At 38.2% G+C, this 20,479-nt stretch overlaps 2 protein-coding genes across 12 annotated transcripts in view; both read left to right on the top strand.

Moving 5' to 3' along the window:
• Positions 1-12,020, top strand: part of ALS2 (alsin Rho guanine nucleotide exchange factor ALS2) — a 72,781-nt gene extending 60,761 nt beyond the window's left edge. For all 7 annotated transcript variants that reach the window (XM_045480748.1, XM_045480753.1, XM_045480751.1 and 4 more), the window contains 9 exons: positions 2,464-2,581; positions 3,326-3,483; positions 5,258-5,380; positions 5,890-6,066; positions 7,430-7,475; positions 7,679-7,740; positions 8,285-8,434; positions 8,647-8,743; positions 10,695-12,020. In XM_045480748.1, coding sequence (XP_045336704.1) covers positions 2,464-2,581; positions 3,326-3,483; positions 5,258-5,380; positions 5,890-6,066; positions 7,430-7,475; positions 7,679-7,740; positions 8,285-8,434; positions 8,647-8,743; positions 10,695-10,733 — 970 coding nt within the window. In that variant the 3' untranslated portion in view covers positions 10,734-12,020. The remainder of the gene's footprint in view (positions 1-2,463; positions 2,582-3,325; positions 3,484-5,257; positions 5,381-5,889; positions 6,067-7,429; positions 7,476-7,678; positions 7,741-8,284; positions 8,435-8,646; positions 8,744-10,694) is intronic.
• Positions 12,021-14,076: 2,056 nt separating this feature from the next.
• The window catches only part of MPP4 (MAGUK p55 scaffold protein 4), a 68,073-nt gene continuing 61,670 nt past the window's right edge, over positions 14,077-20,479 (top strand). The window contains exons 1-3 of one of the 5 annotated variants that reach the window (XM_045480759.1): positions 14,128-14,503; positions 15,572-15,664; positions 19,663-19,843. In XM_045480759.1, coding sequence (XP_045336715.1) covers positions 19,810-19,843 — 34 coding nt within the window. In that variant the 5' untranslated portion in view covers positions 14,128-14,503; positions 15,572-15,664; positions 19,663-19,809. Of the gene's footprint in view, positions 14,504-14,588; positions 15,665-19,662; positions 19,844-20,479 lie in introns of those variants that run through there. The other 4 variants (XM_045480763.1, XM_045480761.1, XM_045480758.1 and 1 more) reach the window with 4 other exon arrangements.

Raw genomic sequence — 20,479 nt, 5'->3', positions numbered from 1 at the left:
ATGCTCTCACCCTTCTGTGAGGGGTCACACAGAGCACACCATCCTTCCAGCAGTAAAATGCAGCCACCATTTACAGTCTTTCTGCCTAGGAACCATTAGAGACTCAGTGCCTAAGGTTTAATGGGGGGGGGGGGGGGGGGGGGGGCTGGTCACATAGGCACTCTGTGCTTAGCAACTACCAAAATTCCACAGTCCCAAAAGGAAAGCAGATAGTCACCATAAATCACATTGTTAGCATAGTCTATGGACAGCAAAATACCCTTATCATGTAGGGAATAATTCATGTCCGTATAGGGAAATTTAGGAAGCAGATCCTTCTAAAGATAATATTTTCAAGCCTTCCATGTGTACTCTGTTATGCCTGTCAACGTTTTTCATAGGATAGAAACAAGACCCAAAGTGTCATAACATAATACTCAAAAATGTCCAGAATATAAACCAAAATTACTTGGCAATCAAAGAACCACCAACTTATTTTGGGAAAGATGATAGACACCAGTGACTCTGCAACGTAGATTTTAGTATTATGACAACTTAAAGCAGGTATTATAAAAATGCTCAGATGAGCAATCACAAACATCCTGGAAGCAAATACTAAAATTGAAAGTATTAGCAAAAAAATAGATATAAAGAAGAACCAAATCAAAATTTTGAATTAAGAAATATAATAACCAAAATAAAATCACTAGGAGAACTTACTAGCAGAATAGAGGTGACAGCAGAAGAGTCACTGAACTTGAGAACAGATTAATAGAAACTATCCAAACTGAACAACAGAGAGAAAATACATGGAAAAAGAAAATAAGCAGAGCTCTAAGGAGTCTAGTACTTGTGTCCTTGGAATCCCAGAAGGAGAGGAGAAAAATCATGAGGATGAAAAGATATTTGAAGAAATAATGGTTGAAACCATCCCAAATTTGGTGAAAGACAAATGTGCAGATTCACGAAGTTGAGCAACCTGTGTCCTGAAAAAAAGATATCCGTGAACAGACATGTCAGTCAAATTGAAAAACAAAATCATGAAAGCAACTAGAGAAAAAATGGGCATTACACAGAGGGGAAACCACCATTCAAATGCTTGCATATTTGTCATCAGTATCTTCTGGAGACCAAAAACAAGTGGCACAACAATTTTGAAGTACTGAAAGAAAAATGATAGATGTACCTCTTCATTTCTCTTTTTTCTTTTTCTTATTTTCTCCCTGTTCTCCTTTTCTCCTAACTTTTTTCCCCCTCTCCGTCTGCTTTTGTACATATTTCCTTATTCTTTAACTTGGCCAGTAACTCCCACAAGCAATGCTTGGAATTTGGACCCAAAGAATTTACTAATCCTTTTGTATTGAAAGAAGTTTGGGTTCTTTCCCCCCTATATTTGGTATAAATGGGAACTGAATATATGTTCATGAAGTTTACGATTTTTGCCTTGTATTCTTTCTATTAGAAGAAATGGAAACTCCTAGGATTGATGTAAGCTGTGGACTTTGCCTTGTGTGTGATGCAGAGGGTCAGCCTTCACTGATAGAGCCTGTCAGTTTAAACATTGAGGCTTTGGTCCTGTAGTTAACCTTGGTTAACTGTCGTTGGGTGTTTCTAGGGAATGAGAGTGAATGAACTTTTATATAATAAAACATGTTGCTACCACGGAGGTCTTATTTATCTAAAGTAGTATAATAATGTACATCATTTCTAATCGGTTGTAATCTGATAATAGAATACCATTACCAAAAATGTCTGTTGATTATTAAGTATGTGTTTTATCATAGCCTCTTCGCTCAAAGCTTCCCTTTACCCATTATGTACTTACCTCACCACCTGTTGTAGCATCCTCATGATCTCCTTATTTGAGCTCATTTTCCTTTTTCTGCTGCCATTTCATTTGTTTTCCTTTTTCCTCACCCCTTCCTCTCTTATTTTCCATTTTTCTCTTGTCATTAACAAGTCTGTTACCAGTTTTCTCTTCAAGCTAACATAGTATCACCTAACACCATGGTTGATTCTAAAGCAAAATCTTCATTAATTAATTGTAGTTGGTATGAAGTAACATTAAATGACACTGGAATGACTTTAAAAAATCTAATAGCAGGTCAGTTACCTATTATGAGCTCATTTGGGCCAGGCACTGTACTGGGTACTCCATTTTGTCCTTACTTGGTGATAGTGTTTCATGTGCACATTACAGTTTGCTTTTTGTTCGTTCGTTTGTTCTTCCTTCCTTCCTCTCTCTCTTTTCTTTTTTCTTTTCTTTCTTTTTTCTTTCTTTTGTCTCTGTTCTTTCCTTCCTTCCTTCCTTCCTTCCTTCCTTCCTTCCTTCCTTCCTTTCCTTAATTTCTACACCCAACATGGGGCTCAAACTTAGGACCCCGAGATCAAGAGTCATAATGCTCTTCTGACAGAGACAGCCAGGCGCCCCTCTTGCTTTCATGATATGAAATACATAATGGTCTTTCTGTTGTCTTTTTACAGTCCAGAGACATTAAGTCGTTCACAGACTCAAACACTAGAGAGTTTGGAATTCATTCCTCAGCATGTTGGTGCCTTCTCTGTGGAGAAATATGATGACATCAAGAAATATTTAATAAAGGTAGAGTCAAAATTACACCGGTCTTATGAATTAATGACACAACTACCACAGTATATCATTCAAATCTGCTCACAGGTTATTGGTGCCCTAATCCTATTTTTGCTAAGTATTTCTTTTTTAATTCTCTAACTACTAAAAGCACATTTTCACATGAAGATTGCTGTATCTTGATGATAGAACTTTTTAAGTTTTGTAAAGTGCTTAAGAGGGTTCTTGAGAACAAGGGTCAAAGCTTAAAATTGATTTTTGTTGGTAACAAACTAGAGATTGTATAAATAAAGCATGCTGCCCTCACCCCATGGTTATGCTCTTTGCTTCCTTCTCAAGTCCTGTAAGATTAGCTACAATTTGAAGTATGACATGCATCAATATGGGGTTGCAGGAAGGAGTATTAAGAGAAATCAAGGGAACTGAAGAGTATTTTCAGGCATAATCAACTGCCGTTTAGTTTTCTTAAAGGTAACATCTGTTTTTGTGAAGTTTATAGTTTAATTATATTTATCAGTATATCCAAAGCTATTTTTCCAAGATGTTAAAGGCATTCTTTGATTAAGATTAGGAATTCCTACTCTATATGTAGACTCAACTCTTTTAGAAAAGTTAAAGTATTTGAATTTTTCTCGTCCAGAAGTTTAGTCCTTGCCAGTTTGAAAATTGTCTATCATTTATGAAATTGTTTTATTATTTATTGGTTGACTGTTTCTGTTGTTAGTCATTGACTTCATTGATCCCATTCCTGTTCAGGCCTGTGACACTCCTCTGCACCCCCTGGGCAGGCTTGTGGAGACACTGGTTGCAGTTTATAGAATGACATATGTGGGTGTGGGAGCCAATCGCCGGTTATTGCAGGAGGCTGTGAAGGAGATTAAGTCCTACCTTAAGCGAATTTTCCAGCTGGTGAGGTAAGAGATCTTTCTCATTGAAGTCTGCAAACTGTGGAATAGTGGTTAATGCTAATGCTTGGATGTCTTCATCCTGAATCTAGAGATTACAACAACTTTGTGAAGAATCATTAAGTTTCCTCTTTATCACAGAAATTATTCATCTAGAAAATGGTTTTGTGCCACAGATCCTTAAATAGATTAAGTAATGAAAATGAAAACATGTTTCATGTTTTTACTTTATGTTTATGCAATAAACACAGCAAAGGAAACCATCAACAAAATGAAAAGGTAACCTACTGAGTGGGAGAAGATATTGGCAAATGATATATCTGATAAGAAGTTAATTTCCAAAATATATAAAGAACTTACATATGCAACACTTTTATATAAAAAAAACACAATCTGATTAAAAATGGACAGAGGACCTGAACAGACAGTTTCCCAAAGAAGACATACAGATGACCAACAAACACTTGAAAGAATGCTTGACATCGCTAATCACCAGGGAAATGTCTATATTCTCATAGGCTTCCATTCTAGTGGAACATATGGAAACATATGGTATGTCAGGTGTTGGTAAATGTGACAAAAGATGGAGCTGGAGGTAAGAGGCTGCTATTTTAAACAGAGGTTCCAGGAGGCCTAATAAGGTAATACCTGAGCAGAGACTTTGAAAAGGGAGAAAGGAAGCAAATAGAGAATCTTTGGAAAGAGTTTCACGTAGGAAATTTGGAATATGTGAAATTCAAGATCCTTTATCGGGTTTAAGCCAATAAGTAATTACTATATTGAGATAATTATATGAAAATTTATAAATTTGTCTCAGAAAACTTCCTTCTATTATTAGCTTTGAAACTGATACATGCATTTGGAAATGTCTCAGATTTGAGGGGGCAGCATAATCCACTAAAAAGACCAGTGGCTGGGAGTGTTTCAGCTCTGACATTAGTTAGATGGGTATAATGAAGATAAGTTTTTGACCTTTTTTAGTTTTCCCAAATATAAAATAAGGGGCAGAGGCAGGGGCAAGGTATAAGTCTACAAAAATAGAAGATTGGAAACTCCCTTTGAAGACTCAAGGTTTAGAGGTCTGAAAGTAAAGAGGACAATAAAGTTGTTTATAGTAGAGCTCATCATTTGCATATAAGAGTTCAGAGATAAAATTTAGGGCAAATTCAAAACCTAGGGAAAAAAGTCCTCATAACTTAGCAGCTTGATCATGTGCAAAAAATTTTTTAGCAACTTGAATTTTAAAACATTAAAAATTTTTATATTGATTAGATTTTCATTTTTTCTTAATGTTGAATATTTAAGTCATTTTCAGCTAATATTTGTTTATACCCTGAGAATAATTGTTTCTGCTTAAAGATTCAATATGAATTGACCTCAAGTGAGATTTGTCAGTTAGAAAAACAATTTCTCACTTTTTAATAACTAGACAGAAATAGGGTGCGTGGGTGGCTCAGGTAAGCTGATCTCAGCTCAGGTCTTGATATCAGGGTCGTGAGTTCAAGGCTTTCATTGGGCTCTGTGCTGGGCATAAAGCCTACTTCAGAACCAAAACCAAAAAACACAGTACACGAAGATTTTTTAGTGGTATTATTCATTAGCTACAGTCTTAATTTTATCCTATAAGAAGCATCAGTTAAGAATCTCAGGAAACTAAAATATTTACTTGATATAAATTTTGATTTCATAGGTCTTTAAATAGATGAAATAATAGAAATGCATTTTTACTCTTTAGACATTCTGGAGGTATAATTGTCTAATTGTGTTTTCTGTTATTCCTTAGATTCTTATTTCCTGAGCTTCCTGAAGAGGGCAGCACAATTCCTCTCTCTGCTCCTCTGCCAACCGAAAGGAAATCCTTTTGCACTGGGAAGTCAGATTCCAGATCCGAATCTCCAGAGCCTGGGTAAATGGAGTTGGGTAGAGATAGTGAAGAAAGAGGGTGGGTGATCCTATCCAAAGAATCCCAAGGAAGAGTTTTCTCTAGATCTCGGTTTCCTTATTTTTAAAATAATGTGACTGGACTAGGTAATCTCTGAGGTCCCTTTCAGGTCTTAAGTTGTATTAGTCAAACCCCAAGGAAGTACACACATGAATTACTGGGCTCCGAGCCTGCTGAGCAAAGTAGCATCATGCTCATCTAGAATAACCACAGAGAATCATTTTCAAAATGGAAACCAACTAGGTTTTCGCTTAGATTTTGAGGTAATGAGAAGAATTCACAGTTGGTCCAAGATATAAAACTCTGGGGCCATAGGTAAGTTCTTCATGTTAGCTCCAGATAAAAACGCAGAATAATGTTAGAACTGTTTCTTTATTCAAAATGTCCCATCTTCCTTTCAGCTTGAAACTGAAACTCTTTGATTCTATATTCAATTTTGATATGAATGCTTCTCCTTCTCCAATATTTTGTAGTTATGTGGTAACAAGTTCTGGGTTACTGCTTCCTGTACTACTACCTCGGCTCTACCCACCACTGTTTATGCTCTATGCCCTGGATAATGATCGTGAGGAAGACATTTACTGGGAATGTGTACTACGACTAAATAAACAGCCAGATATTGCTCTTCTGGGCTTCCTTGGGGTGCAGAGGTAAGTACAGTAGTTATGAGTAAAATCAAATGGTTTAATTTAAGATGCAAACAGTGAGGGGCACCTGGGTGGCTCAGTCAGTTAAGCATACGACTTCAGCTCAGGTCATGATCTAATGGTTTGTGGGTTCAAGCCCCACGTCAATTTCTGTGCTGAGAGCTCAGAGCCTGGAGACTGCTTTGGATTCTGTGTCTCCCTCTCTCTCTGCCCCTCCCCTACTGATGCTCTGTCTTTGTCTCAAAAAGCATTAAAAAAATTTTTTTTAATGCAAACAGCATTATTAATTGAATCTGTGATTTGCAGTTGATTCACTTACTTGCAGATCTATTATTCAGCAAAATAATGACATTTAATCTTTATTTTTGAGAATTTTTGGAGTGGGGTATAAATCTTGATTATTCTTCTGAATGTGTTTTATTTGTGTGTGTGTATGAAATGTGTGTGTGTGTGTGTGTGTGTGTGTGTGTGTGTGTGTGTATGTAAATTTTAGCTACCCCATCTGATATTTTGCTGTTCTTTAAAACAAAATACATGTTTATAGTTTCAGAAAAAATTAATTGTATTTAGTCTTTGATGTTCTTCCTTCCCTTCTTTTTCTTTCCTCCCCACGTACAATTTGTAATTTAAAAGTTTCAGAAGTGCTTTGTTGTAGAGCATTGTTTCTTGTTATTCCGGGAGAACACATTATCCTTTCTTCTAGTACGGTGATAAAGTTGATCACCCCAGCACCATTAATTATATATTTGTGTTCTCAAAAAAAGTGAACAAGCCTTAATCAGAAAGTAAATTTTTTCAGTGGAATAATTTCACATTAAAAATGAGATAAAACTGAGTGAAGGAAAGATTTTGGCCAATACTTGGTAATATCTGTAATGTATAGGGTTATTGTAGTATTCATTGACAGATCTCTTAGGGACAAGATAGAAGCTCTTAAATTGCTTGAGGAATGTTTATTAAAACTATCTCTGGGGGCGCCTGGGTGGCTTAGTTGGTTAAACGTCCAACTCTTGATTTTGGCTCAGGTCATGATCTTGAAGTTCCATGGGATTGAGCCCTGTGTCAGGCTCTGTGCTGGCAGCATGGAGCCTGCTTGGGATTCTCTCTGTCTCTCTGTGTCTGTCGTCTGTCTGTCTGTCTCTCTCTCCCCCTCACCCCCCCTCCTTCCCTCTCTCTCTGCCCCACCCGTGCTCACTTGCTCACTCTCTCAAATAAAGTAAACATTTTTTAAAAAACCAGAACACTTTATCTGTGGAATAGTTATTTTAAATGGGGACAGGGAAGGCAATGTAGCCATCAACTGTTTTTACGGGGATTAATCTGCCCTAAGTAATAACTTGTATTAACAGTGTGGATTCTATTGTAGGAAATTTTGGCCAATGACCTTGTCAATCCTTGGAGAGAGTAAAAAGGTATAGTAGATTTCAGTGTCCTCAGCAAATATGTTTTTCTTTGATGTGGGGTGTTCAAGATAGTAAAAAAATTCCATTTTACTTTGGTAGAATAGTACCCAAGCATGAGTTATTCACTGAAGAATCGTGCTGTGCCATTATTTTTTACTGTTACTGCAGAAGACAGCTTTCCTCTTTGATTTTCATAAATTCTCTTTTTGCAGGTTTTGCCAACCACAAAAGATGCTTGTTTTGCCTCAGCTGTAGAATGTCTACAGCAGATTAGGTAATCTCTCATTTGCTGAAAATCACATAAATCAAAGTAGTAGTTAGTCTATTAAGATGTTAATGAGATCTTATCCTAACCCAAGCTCTAAGTGCTCCTTTCAGTCCTAGATGGTGTCACACTCAGCCTGGAGATCAGAAAAGGCTCTTTTGAGACATTTGGCTTACCTTTTACTCTACAAGTCCCTTGTATTTTCAAAAAAGGTGGAGAGCCTACCCAGAAATGTATCTACATAATCACATCTTTAGCCAAATGGAAATTAACCAAACTTAATTACTGAGAGAAGAGCATATATTAGAAAAATAAGATCCTGGGTAAAAGGAGATAATCTATGACTTAGTGAATTCTTCCATAAGAACCATAGATCGTTGGAGGCTTCTTTTCTCAAACAACTGTGGGATTACAGTGGTCATCCCTTCCAGAAACTCATTATGCCTGAAGTGTCCAATTTAAGGCACCCCAGGAGGGTATATTGTCAAACAATATTTAATATTAAGCAGTTCATTGGATTTTTTTTTTTTTTTTTTTTTTTAAATAACAACAGCACGACATTTACCCCGTCAGACAAACTTAAGGTCATCCAGCAGACTTTTGAAGAGATCTCTCAGAGTGTCCTGGCATCACTTCAGGAAGACTTTTTATGGTCCATGGATGACTTGTTTCCTGTTTTCTTATATGTGGTGCTACGGGCCAGGTGACCAACCTTTTCTGACTTTATTACAGTGACTCATTTTAACAAGTGCTTTTTCTGAATTGATGACAGTAATATGCTCCCCTACTAGGAAAAAAAAATTCTGTTTACCCATTTCAGTATGGTGAGCTTTTCTTTATTTTCCCTCACATAGATTCAGAAGGAAGATATACATATAAATAGGAGTAACTCAGTATCTTTATCTTATTGGGCAGGATTAGGAATTTAGGCTCCGAGGTACACCTCATTGAGGATCTGATGGACCCGTATCTTCAGCATGGGGAACAGGGTATAATGTTCACCACCTTGAAGGTAAGTATAGGTGATGTTTAATTTTTTTAATCTTAAAATCTGTCCTTAATTTACCTTATTATATATCTATCATTAATCATTGTCTTCTTTATATACAAAGGTTTAATGCAATCATTAAATGCCTTTAGAGTACATATTGTTAATATTTTAAAATATAATACATTAAAAGTAGAATTAGTTCTTCTTCAAAATACTAAAGCACATTACCCAATCTTCCCTATAAATTGACCATTCAAATCATTACAAGTGCTTATAAAGGTAGACCATCTTTACAAATGTAACTCTAGAAAAGAAACAGAAAGGATTCTTAGTCTCCAAAAGTATGTGGCACTAGAGTTATTTAATGGAAATGAGGTAAAACACAGAAGGCAATATGTATGTAATGAATATGAATTGTATCTTCTTTTTTCTCCATGTATTTACTGTAACCAGTATGTTACAAATGAGATTCTCTAGTACGAGTAGTCTAGGGTTTGTTGGAAGTTATTTTAGTTCCCTACCTTGATTTTTCTTGGAATTTGGTAGAATAATTCTGTGTGTATATTGGAAGAACAACAAATTGAAAATGGCATAAACACTTCTGAAAAAAAAGGATTAGACCCACTCTGCCAGTTAGTAAACTTTCATAAAAATACAATAATTAAGATAGTATGTTCCTGTTACAAGAATGGACATTACCTCTAATAGAAGGGATAGCTGTTGTAAAGGCAGTGTTATAATAAAAATTTCACATGTAAAAATGGAAACATCAGTACAAAAATAGAAAAGAAAGAAATTATTTAATAAATGCTTAAAGTACTGGGATAGCTTATTACCTGTTTTGGAGGGAGGGTAGAATCAGGGCAGAATCACCTGCATTGCAAACTATAGATGCTTTTTGATTTTTAAGCAAAAGGAAGAGAGAAGGAAAGACAGGCAAATTAAAATGAGAAAAAGAAATTAGAACTTAATGTCAGGTTTCTGGCTTGGGTTAATTGTTTGAACTTTTCAACTGAAATACCATTAACATTTCTATTAAATTGAAAAGGGTGGTGGAATTGGGGAAAATAGTGGCCACCAATGATTTACATTATTAGTATTTATGCTCTATGAAGAGCATTTCTCGTATATCACCAAGGGAGAAACAACTAGTACATTTATATGTAGGAATATCCTCGACCTCACTGAAAATCAGAGTACTGTAGATTTAAACAAGGTGCCATTTTGTGCCTACTAAATTAGCAAAGATGTTTTAAAATTATACCCAGTGCTAGTAGGGGTATAGTGAAATCAGAATTATTCCCATATTGCTGATAATGGATTAAATAATAATCACCTTTGGAAAACTTTTGTTACTAACATTGATATCAGCCACATCAAAAATGTTCTCGGAGTTTGAGTAAACGCACTCCTGGGGATTTATTCTGAGGAATTAAAGAATGGACAACATTGTGTTTGGTTTGGCTGAGGTGTTCTTTGTAGTGTGAGTAACTCCCAACCTGGATACTTTCAGAATCACCTGGGAATGCTTCTTAAAAAGTTGTTCCTGAAAATTCTGACTCACTGGGTCTGGAATGATACTTAATCTTAATTTGCAGTTTCTTAAACATGCTAGATGATTCTGATTACAGTTTTTTGTGTACCTTATAATGATCAGCATATTCTAAATGTCTGATCAGTAGTGGCTTAGCCAATTAAGGTATTTCTACTCATTGAGGAATATTAAACAGCTTGTAAAAAGTTTGTTTTGAGAATTAGAAAATGTGCAAAATTTTATCTCCACTAATTACAGCTAGGCAAAATAGACATTGGATATGGGGACTAGAAAACAGGGAAAAAGAAAGCAACCAACTGATTTGGTTGGAGCTATCAGTATTAAACAAAGATTTCCTTTCTTTAGTCTCCTGTGCATTGCTATGTTTGTATAATTTCTTTCCAAGTAAATTTTAAATTGTTTTGAACTTTTTTTCAGGCGTGTTACTACCAGATCCAGCGTGAGAAGCTTAACTAGGATGCAGAACAGCCTGACAACTGGATTATCTGTAGGGTGTTTAGCACCATCTGGCGTCTTCCTGTAGTGACAAAAAAGAATGGTGTTGAAATTAGGACGTTATTATTTTGGTTGTTATTTCTGAGCCTTACTAATGGTGATAGCTCTGAGTCCAGAAAAAAGACTGTATGGTTTCAAGGGAGGAATTTAAAGGACATAGGATTCAATTAAACCAGTCCCTCGCCTATGTTAAATTCCCAAAATATCACACATTTACTGTTTGGAAAAAGAGGATATCCCTTCCTACAGTAAAGACTATGCCAGCTACATGAAGTCGTAAGAGAAATTCTCAGTATAGCTTCTTACATTAAAGAAGTTAATAAATATTTTTGAGTGTCGGGTTTGCCTGCAGTTACCCCAGGCCCTTTTGCAAGGAGCAGATGGTACTTGAAACTATTGTAGCCACACTATGCCTTCCTGAATTCCTTGCAGTCACGTGTGCATCATGCTTCTTTGCTGAAGGAGGGGGAAGAGGACCTTCTAAAACTGCAGTTTTAACTTTTTCTAAGCTTTTCCACTAGGTAGTGGTCATGATGGGAGAGGTTCTATGCAGTGACTACCGCACCCTGACCCCAAACATGGAACACATCTAAATAGGAGTCTTCTGCCTCCTGATTAGGAAGAACATAGGAAATTTGTTCTTGGATTCCTTACAGTGCTACAGAGTGAATACACTGGAATTCAAACACTGACTCTGAGCTGCTATGGAACCTCATTTGTCCATGTGCAAATGCTGTATTCCGAGGCCTGTGAATGAGAGCCTGAAGAGCTTTTGCATGTGGGCTGTGTTTTGGAGCAGGACTAAATTCTGGGAAATAGCATCCATCCTTGATCTAGCATTCTTCCCTCTACCTCGCACTGAACTCACAGAGGGGAAGAAAAAAGGAAACAAGCTTTGGCTTTTCCCATCTCAAAAGTATTGTAACACCTCAACATTTTAGTGTTTTGCTTTTTTACCTTTTTTTTTTTAATGTCCTATTGTAAATGGTTGGTTTACACTGTACTAGTAACACTAGTAGTTGTTTTGAATAACATAGGTGCTCTTCCTCATCTCATCTCCTACACACCATGGTGAGCATACAGAGTGTCCTCCAGATTTATGTTAACATCAGCAGATGTTAATCAGTTTTGAAAAAGGATCATGGTTTCTGCTCTACTTTATAATCAAGACGTGTTTATTAAAATACTGTTTTGGAATGTTGGCTGTAATGTAACAGCAATTTTCATAATAAAAGACATTCATCTCTATGAGGTTGTTTTATGATTGCAAAAGAAATAACACCGGGCATCCTAAAAAAAAATTTTTTTTTTGTTTATTTATTTTGAGAGAGAGAGAGAGAGAGAGAGAGAGCGCCAGCAGGGGAGGGCCAGAAAGAGAGGGTGACAGAGGATCCGAAACAGGCTCTGTGCTGACAGCAGAGAGCCCAATCTGGGGCTCGAACTCACGATGAGATCATGACCTGAGCTGAATGAAGTCAAATGCTCAAGCAACTGAGCCACCCAGGCATCCCAGGGCAGCCTAAAAACTTAAACCCAGCCTTAGTTTTTGTTTGTTTTTTACCCAAGTTGTAATTCATGACTCTTTGTATTGGCTTCAGAGGTCTTTCTGGGGTTTTAGAGATCTCTCTCTTTAAAATGAATGTAAATTTATAATTATGATAACCACCTTTGCTGACCACAAATTGACTTTCTGATCCTAATACCCCAAGGGCAGGGGTCTTAAATCTATTATTTCTTTGAATAAAAGGCATATTTTGATTCTCACTGGTTATTTTTTTTATTTTTTTTTCTCCTAAACAGATTCGGGTAAGGGAAGAGAAGATGTTTAAAATTCTGGTTGGAAATATTAGGCATTAGTTAGCCCACCTCCCAGTTGTAATGTCTTCTCAAGAAGCCTGTCCATGTCACCGCTGCTCTGTCTCAGAAGGTGGCTACCCATTATTGGAAAAGGACCAACACTTGATTATGTTAAGCACTTTGCATTTCCATTAGGGATTGTTTTGATTTTGGAATAAACACAGATTCCACATTTGGCTCTTAAAGGCAAATCTACTGAAGGCCTTGACCCCTTGAGAGAGAGAGAGAGACAGGGATAGTTGTAGAAATGAACGAAGACTTGAGACCCACTGAGAAATTCTCAAAATTATGGTAGACTGGCTCAATTCTAAGAAAAACATGTTTTAAATCATCCTTTTATTGGAGTTTTGAGTGACACTGGCCAGTTACTTCATACTATATACCTTTTAGATAGCATATTTAAAACCATAAATTTTCAATTCTAAATCTCCAGGCCACTATTTCTAAATAGAAATACTAGCACTTGTGGGGCGCCTGGGTGGCGCAGTCGGTTAAGCGTCCGACTTCAGCCAGGTCACGATCTCGCGGTCCGTGAGTTCGAGCCCCGCGTCGGGCTCTGTGCTGGCAGCTCAGAGCCTGGAGCCTGCTTCCGATTCTGTGTCTCCCTCTCTCTGACCCTCCCCCGTTCATGCTCTATCTCTCTCTGTCCCAAAAATAAAATAAACGTTGAAAAAAAAAAAAAAAAAGAAATACTAGCACTTGTGCAGCAATTTACAGATCTTTCACATGCGTGATGAATGCTCACAGCAGCCCTGTGAGGCAGGCATTAGTCCCGCTGATTTTGCAGACGAGGAGTGGCTGGGATTCACTCACTGCTAGAGCTGGGACTCTAGAACTTCCCCAACTTTAATTCCATGGCTCTTTCCTACTGCTGCTGCCAGAGATGGAATATCATAGCTTGGTTATGCATTAAAACATAAAGTAAATGAGTTGAAAGTGAAAACTTTTAATAAAATTAGGTGTGTAGGATAAAATATGGTGTGCTCAAAACAGTTACAGATGTATCACATTCTCCGCTTGTATTTTCATCAACAGTGGAAAGCAAAGGGAAGCTACCCATTTAATTTCAAATAAAGGGACTGAAAAACCTCTGACAATGGCCATTTGGTCTTTATCCTCTGATGTCAGCAGTACCCTTTCTTTCATTTTTTTCTGGGATATCTGCTTCCCACCGACCCCTTGCTGCAATATAAAATTTTCAAATAAAGAACTCCAGTCTGAGATAGAGAATGGATAACTATTAAGTTCAGGACAGTCAGTTGGTAGGGAAACTTCCAGAAGGAACTACTTTTTTATAGGCCTTATTATTATTGGCTAAACAGTCTTCCATCATTTTCTCACCATGAGAAATCAGGTTAAAGATCAGCTTACTCTCTGGTATCTCCACAGTTTTTTTCTTTCTTTCATTAAAAATGCTATTGTCTGGGGGCACCTGGGTGGCTCAGTAAAGTGTCAGCCCAGGTCTTGATCTCGGGTTGGTGAGTTCAGTCCCTGCATTGAAATCCATGCTGGGCGTGAAGCCTACTTACAAAAATAAGATGCTGTTGTGGGGTGTCTGTTATCATGCTATAGTCAACAAAAATAAACTTTTTTGGTGTTTGCTGGCATTTTGAGAGAAGGTATCAATGCGAAGGTTGAAAATGGTATGTTACACCTCTCAGTACAAGGAATGCTTAAATATTTGTGACAGGGGAAGCTTAGGAGTAATTTAGTGGTTAGGCTGGGTTAGGCTTCTGTGGATTAAATCAAAGAGGATGTGCAGAGATTTTCTCTAGAACAGTGAGGTGACTTTGGCAGCTAATAGCCCACGAGTGTATTTTCTACCAAAGCTTTTCTCTGGAGAGGAGCAACGTTGGATGTTTGCAGTCTTACAGGTGAGAGACTCTGCCAAATGATTCTCGGTTACCAGAAGAGATCTATAAATGTCTGTGCTTCTGTTAATTTTTAATAACTAAGAAGAAAATTCTGGGTAATGTAATTCAAACAGTTTGGTTTCATTGTAACCCAAACCATATGGTGAATTCTGTGATTTTGAAAGAGCAGATTTTGCTTTGGGAAACCATGTCTTAAGTATGGAATAGTGAGTTGTCATGTAGACTGAGTAAAACTGAGCATTTGTCCTAGCCCTAGCCAACAGCATTTTTACCCTGGGGAAGCTGGGCCATTTTCGTACGGGCCATTACTTACTAAGTTTTCAAGTGCTTTCTCAGGTTTGGTCTACTGGGAAGCATTATTTTGAAAAATGAGCTTAATGGGGTAGAGGGAATGGCATTTAATAGTAATCACTACATTTTTTCAGGTTCATGGAAATACTGATTTTTAAAGTAATATTTAAGGCAAATACCTTATGAGTCAATAACACTAATGCAGCTTCTCAGTTAATAAGAACTGGTGCTCCTTCCTCTGTTACTTATTTAGTCTAGAATTGCATATGGTTGGCTATTTACTTGCAGCCTCAATCAAGAATTCTCGTTCTCATGACAGCAGAAATAAGTAAGTTCTAACTACAAAGTTGGTCCAGAAGTCATGAAAAAGCGAGGGAGAAGCATTATGTAGTCTTTTGCCAGTTACTAGCATTTTTCAGGGCTAGTCCTGGAAACAAAAGAGGAAACCTTTTGATTTTACTACTTGTGAGCTCTACTGGATACCCCCTCTGAATGTCAGATTCCTCATCTGAAAAATGAAAGTTAACTTTGGATGATCTCTCAAGGTCTCGGCCCCCAATTTCAAAGTTTGGTAGGGGAAGAGGTTGAAGTCAATATAGCCAAGCTGAGGAAGAGAGGAAGGGGAGGCCTTTGGAGTCCAGCAGCTCCCACCTCAGGACTAACGTCCCAGCTGTTCTTGAACTGCTTGGGAAGGTATCAGCCTTTTACTTCCGTATTTTGGCCTCCTATTTTTCTGCTTCTCAACAACTGGAAATAACAGCCCAGGTGTTGTTACAGGTGCTGAGGCTTTAGCAGTGAACCAGAAAGCACGAGGTCCACTCTCCAGGCCCTCTGCAGACATGACCCACACAGGAGCTGGACACTGAACAGGTTAATGCGTAAGAGAATTGCAAAGCAGATTGTGAACTGAAGTGTCACAACAGTTTTTGTAGCCATAAAGAGAGAGAACCATTTTCTGAGTTTTTTTCTACGAATTTTTGTCTTACCTAATACCAGGGACTGGGTGGTTTAAACAACAGAGATTTATTTTCCCACAGTTCTGGAGGCTGGAAATCTGAGATCACGGTGTGATCATGAGCAGGTTCTGGTGAGACCCCTCTTCCTGGCTTGAAGAGAGCCTCCTTCTCGCTGTGTCCACACCTGGCAGAGAGACTGACTGGAGAGCAAGCTCCCTGGTGTCTCTTTGTACAAGGGCATTAATGCCATCATGGGAGCTCGTCTAAACCTAATCATCTACCAAAGGTCCCATCTCCAAATACCATCACAGTGGAGTTAGGGCTTCAACAGGTGAATTTGGGGGAACACAATTCGTCCATAGCAAATTTGTCTTGGGAACCTAACAACGACCAGGCAAGCAACGTTTTTAGAATTCACCCAAGCTGTGGAGATGAAAATTACTGTTTATACCTCCATGAGTGAGGAGATTTTAGTCAACATGAGCTTTTTAGAATATATCAATTAGTTACCTGTGCAACCCTGGAGTTAGAGTTATTGGAAGCTTTCTTAATCAAACGACTACAGAAACCACAGTTTATTTGTAAATCTCCTTCACAGTAAGTTCATCTCAGGACTGCACTGTCTAGCGCCCCCAGCTGCTGCATAGATAGGTCTAGTTTGGCACACTGTCTTTTGGGCATCAAATATGGAAGAAATGTGGTCCACCCTACATGAATAGCAGTTGGATTGTTAATCTGCGCTGCCTCTCGAAGGATATGTAATTTGTGAGGCACCCTTCGGGTAGCGTTTTCAGCAGTTGCCTGAATATGATGGCTTGGTGCCTGACCCATCTGTTTGCTCTGATTTTTCTCTGGAAGATGCTCCATCTTTCTTTTCAGTTCCCTACCCTAAACGTGCTCCATCTTGGGAGGAAGGTGAGTCATACATGCACATGTTGAACTTAAGTGATTCAATAGAGGGTCAAAAACTAGAATACAGGGAAAGGACAGGGTTTAACCTAACTCATTTGGGGCTGAGCAGGGTGGGCGTGGCGAAACATGTTGATCTCAGGTTTTCTTAGAATCTAGCAAACTAGAATACTTTAGTGTGACTGGGAAAGAATGTGCATGGGAAAGTTGTCTAAAATCTCATAACAGCTTTCCGTGTTGCTCTTCTCACTGACTTGGAATTTACAGACAACCTAATAATGATCTTTTTCTAGATGGCCTCCCTGGTTCAACCCCACAATGTCTAAACTCTGGACAGAAGTTCTCAACCACATCAGATGCAATATCCCAGTCTCTAACAACTAATTTGAAATCCTCCTTTAAAAGAATCCTGATTTACCCTTTATTCTCCTACTTTAATAAATACTGTTGGTGCCCTACCCACATGCCCTTGGTCCTTACAATTTTGGTGCACTCCACGCCAACATCATTTTAATTTTTTAATTTATTTTTTTAGTGAGCGCCAGCTAGGGGGAGGAGCAGAGGGAGAGAGAGTTTTGTTTTTGTTTTTTTTTTTTTTAATTTATTTATTTTGAGAGAGAGAGAGAGAGTGAGAGCACATGCATGAGTGGAGGAGGGGCAGAGGGAGAGAGAATCCCCAGGAGGCTATGCACTGTCAGTGCAGAGCCCAACACGGGACTCCTACTCACCAGCCATGAGATCACAACCTGAGCCAAAATCAAGAGTCTGATGCTTAACTGCTTAACGGACTGAGCCACCCAGGCGCCCTACCCAACCCCCTGCTCCAGGCCAACTTCAAACTGCCAGCACCTGTACCCACTATCTGAAAGTATGCATGTAGCAGGCTGGAAGAACTAGAAGTAATGTTCTCTAGGAAAAGCTCTTGACCAATCACTGGCAGCATTGGTGTATAAATATCCCCACTGTCTTGTCCCGTACTTTCCCAAGGATTTACTTGCTTGGTACACCTTTCACTGACTCTTTCCCCTTGCCTTGCCTTTTTTTTTTTTTTTTTTTTTTTTAATGTCATCGTTCACATTTTATTTTTTTTAATTAATTAATTTTTTAAATTTACATCCGAGTTAGTATATAGTGCAATAATGATTTCAGGAGTAGATTCTAGTGATTCATCCCCCTATGCATAACACCCAGTGCGCATCCCAACAAGTGTCTTCCTTCATGCCCCGTAGGCATTTAGCCCATCCCCCCACCCACAACCCCTCCAGCAACCCCCAGTTTGTTCTTTGTATTTAAAAGTCTCTTATGTTTTGTACCCCTTGTTTTTATGTTGTTTTTGCTTCCCTTCCCTTATGTTCATCTGTTTTGTATCTTAAATTCCTCATATGAATGAAGTCATATATTTGTCTTTCTCTAATCTCCCTTAGCATAATACCCTCTATGTCATCCACATAGTTGGCATCCACATAGTCGGCAAATGGCAAAGTTTCATTCTTTCTGATTGCTGAGTAGTACTCCATTGTACCACAATGCCACATCTGTATATGCCACATCTTCTTTATCCATTCATCCGTCAATGGACATTTGGGCTCTTTCCATACTTTGGCTATTGTCGACAGCGCTCCCCTTGCCTTGTCTTAATATCCCACTCTACTACTGGTGTTTCCTGGGATCACTTTCCAAACAAATCATCCCACTAGAATTTTTGTCTGTGTCTGATTCTGGGGAAACCCAAAATAAGACACTTACTTACACACAACCTCAAAAAAAGAAAATCCATCTATATCATGTCCTAAGAATAATAAAAAGGAGACGTTAAATAAATGTAGTCAATAAGACATTGTATATTGCAATATACAAATCTGGAATATCACTACAGCATATATATCACTATATATAATGAAATAACACGTTTGCACCTATAAAAAAAAAAATCCACCAGGATGCAGCAGCTTTGAATGCAGACACAGATAAAGGCAGATAGTATGGTGTGTCACTGTGATACCCAAAATGGTATGAGCAGCCTTAGCACTATTGACATGATTTTCTGAAATAGTGAGCAACTTGATAAAGTCCAAGCAAAGCAAAGTAAATTCATTTCTCAATTACAGTAATACCATTTCAGAAAATTCAATGTATGTTATGCAAAAATACTTTGTGTTTATAGGTAAAGAAAAGTTGGGTTCTAGGCTCTGATAATTATACAGTTTTTGTTGTTGTTGTTGTTGTCATTGTTGTTGTTGTTTTGAGCAACATCAAAGTCCAGTGAGGTGTTTGAAAATTATACCAGGTGATTTTTCATCATATAAGGCAACTTCTCTGAAGTTGTGAGCATGACCCCTTTGCCTTTATTTTCTTAATCCCCATTTTGCTGGCTGAAATGTAGAAGTGATGTTTGGAGCTCCAGCCACCATTTTGGAACAGGAAAATGAGAACCATACCACACCCCAGGGTGGCAGAGCAGTGAGCTAGAAGGAGACTGTTCTCTGAGCACTTCATGGAGCAAGGCTGCCCTACCAGTCCTGAATTTTCTTTGCCTCTACATTTTTACATAAGCAAGATATAAATTTCTACCCTGTTTCGCCACTATTGTGTTTCTGTTTCTTAAAAATAAACCTTCTGAAAGCAACGTAGAAAACAACCTTTAAGAGTATGCCTCAGGAGTAGCCATGACTCTTGCCATTATGATCAGTACCATGAAGAACTATAGGTGCAGTGAGAGAGAACAGGGCACCTGAGTGGAATCAAGCCAGGGAAGCCTCTTCTGGCTCTGAAGGATGGTAAAATTAACTTGGCAAAGAGAAGGGAAAGAAACAAAGATTTGTTTGTCACTTGCTAAAAAAAGAGAAGAGTGGGAAGACTGTTTTATGAAATTGTAGTGTTCTCTCATAGGGGTTAATTTAGGGAGTAAGCTCCACAGGGCAAGTGTTTTCTTTGATATGGATCCCAGAGTATAGCACAGTGCTTGACTTGCTCAATATAAATGCTATTGAAAATATATTCCAGTGCATGAGAGCTGCATGGCCAGCATGACTGAGTGAGCTGTGTGCTGTGAGCTATTGGTCTGCTCCCAGTTCGAATTCCTTCTGAAAGCTTGTGCAGGGAGGAGGGATACAGACAGACAAAGGCACAGATCCACCAGACAAGAAGGACATGAAGCCCTCTACGGCCACCAATCCAGAGAATGGTATGTGGTATCAGGACTCCTTTCTAGACTGGAAAAGCCTTATAATATCATTCTAAATATGAGATCAAATTTAGGGGAAGGGATTCTGATAGATTTTATGTGATTCTTTTTTATTTTATTTTTTAATGTTTATTTATTTTTGAGAGAGGGAGAGTGCGAGCAGGGAGGGGCAGAGGAGAGGGAGAGAGAATCCCAAGCAGACTCCTTGTTGTCAGCATGGAGCCCAACTTGGGGCTCCATCTCATGAACTGTGAGATCATGACCCGAGCCAAAATCAAGAGTTGGAACCTGAACCGACTGAGCTACCCGGGTGCCCCAGATTTATTGTGATCCTTATAAGGACATTGTTGTACACTTTAGAGTGTCCTACTACATCTACTAGTGATGAATGTAAGCAATTTTCAAGTCAGGATGGAAAGAAATTGGCATAGTGAGTTTAGAACCTCTTTTTTTCTCTAATCTCCCAGTGTTTTATTTAAACTTAGAACTTCACAACTTGTTCACATTCAAGATATCACTACAATAAATAGTTTCTATTTGTAAAAAAATCAAGCATTCACTAAAATCTGTTTAGTTTCTTTAATCAGTGGAATCCTGAGATTTGTATTAAAAACCTATGGACCAAGTTTTTCAATC

The sequence above is a fragment of the Leopardus geoffroyi genome, chromosome C1, assembly GCF_018350155.1.
Source record: "Leopardus geoffroyi isolate Oge1 chromosome C1, O.geoffroyi_Oge1_pat1.0, whole genome shotgun sequence".
In the NCBI taxonomy this organism is placed as follows: domain Eukaryota; kingdom Metazoa; phylum Chordata; class Mammalia; order Carnivora; family Felidae; genus Leopardus; species Leopardus geoffroyi.
This window is presented reverse-complemented; position numbering and strand designations above follow the sequence as displayed.